This window comes from Limulus polyphemus, unplaced genomic scaffold, assembly GCF_000517525.1.
Source record: "Limulus polyphemus unplaced genomic scaffold, Limulus_polyphemus-2.1.2 Scaffold1337, whole genome shotgun sequence".
Classification (NCBI taxonomy): Eukaryota; Metazoa; Arthropoda; class Merostomata; order Xiphosura; family Limulidae; genus Limulus; species Limulus polyphemus.
Genome location: NW_013666947.1, coordinates 117959 through 128507, shown reverse-complemented (window position 1 = coordinate 128507; position 10549 = coordinate 117959). Strand labels below are relative to the sequence as shown.

The 10549-nt window shown below is 33.1% G+C and overlaps 1 protein-coding gene across 5 annotated transcripts in view; it reads right to left on the bottom strand.

The window, feature by feature from the left end:
• LOC106463154 (coiled-coil domain-containing protein CG32809-like) overlaps positions 1–10549 on the bottom strand; it is a 164870-nt gene that overhangs the window by 37229 nt on the left and 117092 nt on the right. For all 5 annotated transcript variants that reach the window (XM_022390582.1, XM_022390580.1, XM_022390579.1 and 2 more), the window contains exon 10: positions 732–833. In XM_022390582.1, coding sequence (XP_022246290.1) covers positions 732–833 — 102 coding nt within the window. The remainder of the gene's footprint in view (positions 1–731; positions 834–10549) is intronic.

The following is a 10549-nucleotide window of genomic DNA, read 5'->3' as shown; positions in this document are numbered from 1 at the left end:
CTTACACTGTTAAATTAGGGACGGCTAGCGCAGATAGCCCTCGTGTAGCTTTGCGCGAAATTCAAAACAAACAAACAAACACTCTGTGCTTGTGTGAATTTAAAAATACCCATTATACTAAACTTTAGCAACACGATTCACAAAACTTAAAATAGTTTAAGATACACAAGAAATAATCTCACTGAAATTCTACATCAATTCATTGCTTGTTAAAACACCAGTAGTTGTAGAACTTTTTCTTCTTGTTTCAGGTATTCTTGAAAAGCTACTCAATTGTTATCTAAGCTAGCCGTTCTTCATTTTAACTAATAGACTAAATGGGAGACAGCTACTTAACAGCACCAATCACCATCTCTGTGGCTGATCTAATCAAATAGCGGGATTTGATCATCAATCTTATTACGCAGGAACAGCCACAAAGTATGTCAATGGGCCGCGACCATTGATTCACAATTCGGGAAGCTAACAACTAAGCCACACGGCCTGTTTATAAAACACGCTCACCCAAAGTAAAGAGTTAATAGTATGTTACGCTATGCCTCTAGAACAACATAAATTAATAGCGAGGTAGAGATAACACCAAATACTTAAAATATGCGCGTAAAAAAATGTATAAAATATTCATAATACATTGGTCTTAATTCTAAATTTAAAGGTAAGTTAATTTAACTTATACAGAGTCAATAAAGGAAAGTTATTAAATACAATTATATGCATTTATACAAAATTACCTTTTACAGAAACATGATGTCTGGATTCTGTTGCAGTGTACTGCAAAGAAGCTGGTTTGGGGGGAGGGGCAGGTTTCCCTACGAGTTGTCGGCCATCCTTCTCTAGAAATCAGGAGTTAGAGAGGGAAATGGTTAAATTTAGCACTAGAATGACATGCTAAAGAAATATATCTGTAGTCGCGACAAAGAAAATAGTAACTGTGGTAAATGTGTAATATTGAAAATGACAAAAACGTAACGTTTAAACAATTTTGCCTAAGAACTTTCCTTGTTCCTACTGATGTTGAAATGTATCTCGCACCTTGTGTATCACATAATATTAGGGTTTCTTAGTATTAATGCTGAAACGTAATTTGCACCTTGTGTGCTACATATCATTATACTTGATTCATTTGCACCGACGTTAAAATGTATCGTTCACCATGTTCCATATATTTTTTTAACAGTCAAATAAAAAACTATAATACTGATCTTGCGACCTACTTTGCACTTTGTGTGTCACGTAAGATTAGGATACCTTGGCTGGCACATTTAGATGTACTTTTCATCTTGAACACTTCATGCAATTATGGTCTCTTGGATATGACCTTGAAATGTACTTTACATCTGTTGGAACCACACTAGAATGACCATTTTTTTTTAGTATAGAATAAATGTCATAAAACATTTCTGTAGTAAGTATAATATGTAGATATGGTATTTGTTAAGCACCAGAATGACGATTTTATGTAGTATAGACCACACATCTGAAATATTACTTTCTGTAATAAGTATAACTTGTTACTGCAGTTACATAACAGAATTACTATTTTCGTAACAACTATATTGTGTGTAACTATAGTCGACACAAAACACCTGAATGATGACTTTCTGTGGGGTAACTTGTGCTTCTGCACATACCTCTTTACTACACAATGTAGAACTACTTTACAATGTAATGTGTGTTGTTGTTTAACAAACACATTAAAATGTCTTGTCATTATTTTCACATACTTCCCGAAAGAATTATCTACTACGGGTCTTTACAGATTTTTGTGGTCTAATTTCTTGTAAAAGCACAATCCCTGTTATGTGAATCTATATGTTATGTTTTCTTAGAGATACACAGAGCATTAATCCATTACATATAAATAGCGGCAGGATACAACTATTTACTAATTCAGCTTCTACGTCATGAAACATACAAGGGAGATGACAGCTTTTCAAATAGGGTTCACACTGACTTCACGAACAAAGAAAATATTTCTTTTTCAGAGGGGTGTATAAATGGTTCGAAGGCAAGATCACTTGGGAAATCTTGAAAGTTTAATCTACGTAAACAGTAACAACACAGTAGTTGTTTCAATTTCAGCGTTTTGCTTTTTCTACAGAATTTACGTTTTAGATCAAACGTCTCTTTTCCAACTTAATATCCAAAAGCTGCATTTTAGTCAACATATTCCTCTAAGATTTCGGGTAGTGAATGAAATACTAAGCTTATATTTTATATAAAATTCCAGATTAAAAAGGAACTGTATATTATTCAATCCAACGTCTTCTTTACATACTTTCGTCGGGGATTGTCCACATAAAAGGATAACGAAGAGCAAAAGCCATCTTCCATATAAGAATGCAAAATCTTGTAACAATGATATATATCAGGATATAACACAGCGGTGACAAACATGAGTTATGGGATCAATTGTATGGTCTGTGAATCCAATTACATTGGTGAGAAGAGAGACAAGTTTATGAACGTTTCGCTGATCACATCAATGATTAATAGGCTTGACGTTGTGAAAAGCGCTGTTGGTAAGCGTTTTCGTGAGAAACGTCATATTCTCTCATGAGAAGGGTCTTCACAAATAATACTTCTTGATACAGTAGTCAGCCAACGTAACGAACAGAAAATTTAAGGTAGTATATTACGTATTACAATTTCTAATAACCTAAAACTGAGTCAAATTGTAATTTAGATTCAGTAGTTAAATAAATGCCGATATGTATCCAATTTATGATATTTGCCAATAAGATTGATACACACAGTTTTCTTTGTTTTATACAAATATGTTTTAATATACAAACAATAATACAATTTACAATAACAGTTATTACAAACAATGATTTATATACAAAAGTTTTACAAACTTTCAAGGAATATAAAGTCTTCTTTCTAGTCTGGAACTTCCTTGATATCTTATCGAGGGTTTATGATGAGCGAGTTAATTTCGATTTGATGTAGATACAATTCACTTAATAGGGAGCTAGCTAGATCTATGGTCTTCACTGATCACACGCCGATGTTTCCTACCAGTGACGTTAGGTAATGTTTTCGTAAAAGTACTAATGCCCGATGTGAATCCACTGAAGTTGAATGATTTGTAATGTTTGAAATTTATAAATGTTCCCGATGGAATATCTGAGGTTTCCGATTAATAAGCGTTAATTACAATTATAGCTTCCGAAGTTTATAGTACACAAACTATAGCAAACCAATAATAGGTACTGTTTTTTTAGCGCGTCGCGTTCGTTATATTTATAGGCGTGTGGAGAGTTTCTCGAAGCTTCAGCTTACGTAACAACACTAACACGCTACACCAGCGGTGAGTGCTGATGACTAGCTGCCTTTTCCTCTAGTCTTTTACTGTTAGATCAGGGACGGCTAGCTCAGATAGCCCTCGTCTAGCTTTGCGCGAAATTTAAGACAAACCATAAGAATCTTTAATTCATATGTATTTCCAAACATCAACTTTATAAACATTCACATGTGTCTTATTTTTCACATCAAGATTCTATTTTAATGTATTATGAATACATTTGATTTTGAAGTAAGGAAAGATTGCCCTGTGAAAATAAATGAGCAGATACAATATCATACAACCACAAAATAACTGGGAATAACTCATTTTTTAAACATTATAAAGTAAAGAGATAGAAACTAACTGTAAGAATAATTTTTAGGCCCTACTGAATCAATATTATTTTTCCTGAATCACTCAAACACCAAAACATTACAAATACTTTCTGACTGGCAGAATATTAGAAATTAGGTAAATCAACTTTAAATTTAGAATGCATAATATAAGAGTCATTATTGTATAAAGAATCATCACATTGTACGTTTATTCGATAATACAATAATACCTTCCTGGTACTAGTTTCAGAAAATATTAAATTTTGTAGTTGGAATAAACAGTGAACAAATTTGTAATTTAAGTGCAAAACAAAATACATACGAATAACATTCTAATGTTCAAAGATGAAAATATTGGTTAATGTGAATTCTTTTTTGACATTGCTTCTGCAAGTTTGGAGTGGATACAAGCTGTTAAGTATAAACATCTACTTTGCAGAACATAAAACAAACAGGTGAGACAAAATAAATTGGTACCTGAATATCTTAAACAGAAATGTTAAAATTGTTTTAAACAATGCGAAATAATCTGGCACTGACATTGATGTCAATACAATGGACCAACAAACGTTTAAGCATGTATATTATACGCAGACCATCGTCATAACAATAGAGCAAGAACTAAATATTGCATAAAATGAGTTAATCAGCTAAATTAAAAAAATAAAACAATATGCAAGAACATGAAAACAATAATCACCAGATTGTTATAAATCATTACTTTACTGCACATCCTATTTTAAAGAAGTTACAGGTGTCACAACCAGATTTCTTAGGACCTGTGAAACACAATTACTTGGGGAGAGGGGCTTAACCACTATTTTTAGCTATTGTGGGAGCCCCCAAAAGGTGGGGGGGGGGGGCTGGGAATTTGTGAACTTGACTAAACTAGTAAAAGAGGTAGTTGTGCCCTTAGTAATAGGTAAAGTCTGTTTATTATATAAAATACTTCAGTGTAATTAGACTATTTTGTTGCCTATGATAGAAGTTTTTGTCAATTTTAGTTTTTACATAATCATGAGTAGGTGGTAAAAGCATTGAAGTCAGCAATCAATATCCAACAAAAAAAAATGCGTGTATAGTCTTAGCGTTTCTGCATCAGAAGCTTGTGAATGTTGAAGAATATATTATAATGTTTTATGAAAGAACAAACATTTTGTGCATATTTTTTAAATAAACATCACAACAAATTTTTTCTTAAAACACTGTTTGAATTATCAGTTTATATTTAGCATGCGTTTAAAATTCGTAGGTTACAGTTATATGTGTTTGTCTTGTTTAAGCACAAAGTCATATTGCGCTATCTGCTATGTCTACCGCAGGGAATCGAACCCTGGAGTTAGCGTTGTAGGTTCGTAAACATAACGCTGAACCAGCGGGGGACTGTGTGGGTGTTAAATTGTACATCCAACTAAAAGACTGCTATGTATCTGATCTAATAAACTCGTGCAGAAAATGTGTAAAAAGTCTTCCACTGAAAAAAATGTGTGCCCTTTGAATAGCGAAATCTGAATTGAGTGCAGATCTATAAATTCTCTTAAAATATCTTATTTATTCATTTAACACACATTAAGTACAGATCCTGTGAAATATAATTATTAAATACATTATTACCACCTTTGATCCAATAAGTTGCTATTTTGGTGAAAAACCATATAGTTTTGAAAGGGTGTAGCAGATTACATCGAAGGTACACTGCGTTGGAGGAATGGCCTTATTTAATGATACGCATCATGTAACGTATGATTTAGTTTATGTCCAGCTCTACTGATGGCTGAGATGAGAGAGCTAAGTAAGCTGAATTCTGTTTTATAGTTAATCTATATTTTGTTTCCAAAATAATGACTACGTTGATGGACCATAAGAAGTGCTCATTCTGTTATTTACAGACATTCTAACTCGAGACGAATCATATATTGCTGATGATCTACTGACCCAAGAAGTTGTCAGTTTGACTAACTATTACTAATAGGTCCATTAATTGTAACTGCCTTATTGGTGTTTTATTCATCTATATATTAAACAAGTGTTTTCTTCATTATTTGGATAGATGTAACACATTCCCAAACTTTGGAGCACTCGATAGTCCATAAGAAAAGTGATTACGAATTCCTCTGTTTATAGTCTATTTACCTGCTTAACTAGCTCCTATTGTGTCATTAACGTGACCTTTCAAAATAACCATTCTTATTGTCTCCTTTCTTCTTTTTCTACTATTTCTTAGCTTACCTGACTGTAGATTCTATCTCACTTCACATAAAAACATTTGTGCCCTTGCTCATTTCCTTCATCAGCTATAGTTTGTTGTGTCCTTGAAGTATCGAGGCGTTCTTAAATGATGAACACGCGCAAAATTCACGACTGGATGCTCAAGATTTTGGATCGAAATGTTCTCAAAGAGAAGCTTTAGTAATTAATATCGCCATTAATTAAGCTAATTTCGTTTATTAACTACCTGGGCTTTCTCGTCAACATAAATTTTCTTTTTCAAATTCTCATACATTAGAATTAATCACTTGGTTTGAGTTATGATTAGGCCGAATGGAAGAACTTATGTTCAAGCAAAAGCTGCACAATGGGCTATCTGTGCTTGCTAACCGCAGGGTTAGAAACCCTAATTTTAGCCTTAAACTTAATGCTAAGCCACAAAAATGGTAAAAAAAAATTGACTGAGTCTGTAGTTCGTTTTTTAAAACACTTTACATCACGATGTTCGCATCTAGTAATTATATTCCTTATCTGCATTTGCTCATATAAAAAACTGAATGTAACTTAAAAACATCTTGCTTTTAGTGTGATCCATATTGTAAATAGCGCATTGTGAGAAACTACCATTCATAATTCTATTCTGGTAGAGTATAAGTTCCAAACCATTTACTACATAGTGTGACTTATATATCAGCCACCTGTATCTATTTCTAAGTTGCACATTCTCCCTTGGTAATTACACTGATCAAGAAGACTGTATCGAAAACAGTACAGGGATGTTTCTAGCCGTCCTAGTGTGTCCACACAGTTTGCTGTGAGTAACGTTTATAAATTATAAGGTTAGGTGACTATAAGCAATTACGAGATTACTTAAGACAGAGGACAAGAACACTGAATATAATTATAAAAATGAAACACAAAATCACAATAATTCCCACGTGTAATAATGACGTGGCTTAGCAACATAAAAAGACATTATCGTTACACGAGTGACAAAAGCACCAGTTATTTAAAATAGGAACCTATGGGCATAAAAATGAAAAAAAAATCATGCTCCAAACAATTAGGCTATATTAAGAGTATGAAAATGTATAAAAATCCAAGATGGCCGCCATGGATTTTTGAAAATTACTTTATATCATATGTATCTTAATAATTAAGATACAAGCTAATGTAATACATCGTTTTGTACATTTTCATTGACGAGATATTCATTTCTACCATTAATTTTATGAAAAAATGCAGAGAAAATATATTTTATAATATATTAAAAATATCAGCACGGGATAGACAATATTGGCTGAATTGTTCAAAATGCATTATATTTTTTAAAGTCTGTGTATGAATAGACAACACAGCACAGTACACAAAATGCCCATCTGATATCAGAAAGTAATATTTTGTAATTTCTAGGCATAATGGTTTGTTAAACATAATATCTGTATCGATGTTTAAGGAATAAAATTGGTCACAAATGTTGTCCCTGAATAAATTGAACTTTCCTGTGTACTAATTTTTGTTCTTGCGCATTTTTTTTACTTCAAGTTGCTTGTTACCATGCTGAATCAGATCCATTATCAAGTAGATTTAAGGTTTCCATTTCACCTTTCAATAATAATTAATTATTAATTAATAAATAATTAATTAAAAGTAATCATTATAACTTTCATAGCAAAATAGTTAAGTGCAAGCTTAGTTCAATACAAATGATTTACAAACTTTTTTTTATTGTCTCATTGCAGGTAATGATCACATAACTGCCTCAACATGGATTGGTCATGTTGTGTTATATGCCAGAGCAAAACAGACACATAATCTTTATCATGTCCTCAACATCGTACAACTCGAGATGCCAAAGAAATCTAAACAAACTTACTGGAAAATGTGCAGCAGTTCAAATATCTTAATGCATTACCTGTTCCTGTAGACTTTGACAAGCAAGGCACACCATAATATTTCATGGAAAATAGCGTATCGTGGCATCATACATCTCATCAGAAATTCAACTAATTAAAACTAGAAAGAGAAATCAACAGGAAAATAAAAATCAGAGAATGGGCACCAAGATGAAGAAGCAGAGACTTCAAGTGGTGTCTGAGACTCAAACAGCCGCCCAAATACCAACAGGTCCAAAACTTTTATCTTCTGTGATGAAATGGCGATTTTCATGTGTATGCCACATACCCTGCAGTGGCAAATCTCATAACCATGGCTACTGATATGTGGGACACTGCCCTTCTTTCCAAAATATTATGTGGTGACTTTGTGGGAAATGTCGCCAAATATCATCTATCATGTTTGACGAAATACCAGAACCGTCATCGTTCTTTTCGGTCCGACTGCAGCCCGACACGTGAGATTTAGGGTTGACAAAGATTTTTGCCTTTAAAATATCAACTCCATAGTTGCCAATATCGGGACAAAACATCGCAAACACTGCCAGTTTTTCATGCATTCACTGGATGCGACACTGCCTCTTCATTTTTCCGAAAGGGTAAGCAAAACGTATGGCAAGCATGGAAGAGTTAACCTCCAGTCACAGAAGCCTTCCTTTTCATCCAAGACAATCCATTCGAGACAGTACACGCAGATTCTGATCATTTTCAACTTGTGGAATATTTTACCATCGTAATGAACAATAAATCAAGTACAAATTAAAAGGTGAATGCTGGTTAAAGGGAATTATTCTTAAAGGAAAACAAAACCCTTGAAAACCTTCCCCAACGCAAATAGACATACATGTTTAAACATTTGTTTTCCTTTATTATTATTCTGCTACTCATTGAATGTTGATAGCTATCACTATGTTTATTTTTGTTTCATTTTATTCATGACTTAATTGGATTCTCAACAGTATGCATTCTTCCAAGCCGGGGTTTAGACAATCAGTCTCCAGGCTCAGCCATACCTTCCTGTGCCATAGGGTTGACGTTGGACAATGCACGATGGTCGTTAGAGTCCAGTTTGGAATGCGATACAAGAAGCCACCAAGGCCTGTACAAAGCTGGTCAAGTGTTGTTACAAGTCTGAACGTGGCTGTCGAAACTGTAAATATGTTCAACTTGGTTTATCATGTACAGACCTCTGTAGCTGTATATGTGAAAAAAGAAGTATTACAAACTGATTCTATTTCTAAGTTATTTACTTTTTAAAAGTGACGAGTGGTCAGTATTTCTTCTGAATGCACCATAAAAATATGTAATTCAACCATTTTGTGTACTGCATGCTGGTATTGTTTGTATACATCATGGTCATAATAAATTTCCTTTGTATTTCTTCATAAAAATAATGACAGCAATGGTTTTATCATTTCTGAAAATGTACGAAACGATGTATTACATTAGCTTGTATGTTAATTATTAAGAGAACTATGACAAAGTAGATTTTCAAAAATCCATGGCGGCCATCTTGGATTTTAGAAGATTTCATGCCCCTGATACGACCCAATTTTTTGGAGTATGAAAGTTTTTTGATCAGTATACCAATAAGTACCTATGAAAAACATATGGCACTTTTGTCATTCGTGTAACGATGTTTTCGCTAAATTACCCCACTATAAAAGTATATTTAGGTAAGCTCAAAATCCTTTGATTTCTATTGCTAATTCTGTTATTTAGGATCAAGAAATCTATACAACGCGGAAAACCTGTAATCACTGAATTATATCTCCTTACTAATACAGCGAGAACAATTGACCAATGACATACATATATTTAGTTGTGGAAATGCCAATTCTCAAGTAACTGATGATCTTCATATTTCCTATTATAAAACATACAAAAATATCCTCTTAAAGTCACAGGAATTAGCGACAGCATCCATAACAGTTTTAAGTGTATTTTTAAAAACTGACAGAACAAAAATGTTTAAGAATTACTAGGAAATATGTGAAAAGGGATATTCCGAAAAATTAATCTAGCTCCTGGGCTTCTCCAAGTTAGTCATGAAAAAGCTCTATCATTCATGATGAAAAATTCAATTCATTTAAAAGAGCAAAATAAGGAAGGAGACAAACGGTGGCGATGTTCACGTGTTACGATAGTAAAATAAAGTTCTATATTCCTGGTGTGGTAAACTATTATGTTGCAACGAATTTGTTTTAATTTATTTTAATATGAACGTTGTTTAGATTGAGTTTATATTTAAAAACACGCATAGCGTGTAGTGTTAGATATGTATTGCGCAACTTCCGACTATTCTCCAAAGTTGTAGAAGATTCTCGAGAGTAAAAATCAACAATATGTGTGTGTATATAAACGTTTTAACCATTATTGTTACGTAAGATTGAAGTTTCTAGAAAACGTTCCCACACTATAAATATAACTAACGCGACGCGCCAAGAGAGTGTCTATTATTAGTTCGCTATAATCAGCATACTATAAACTCCGAAAGCTATAATTGTGATTTTTAGAAAACTTAAGATATTCTACCAGGAATATTTATAAATTTCGAACATTACAAATCGTTTAACTTCAGTGGATTCTCATGGGACATAAGTATCTTTTTTACGAAAATATTACCAACTTCGATGGTGGAAAACAGCGTGTGTAGCCAAGGAGACAAAGCTAGCTAGCTTTCTGGCGAATCGTACTTACATCAACCGGCTCATCATAAAACCCTCGATAAGATATTAAGAAAGTTCTAAATTAGAAAGAAAATTTTATATTGTTTGTAAGTTTGTGTTCCTTTTGTTTATGAATCATTGTTTGTAATAACT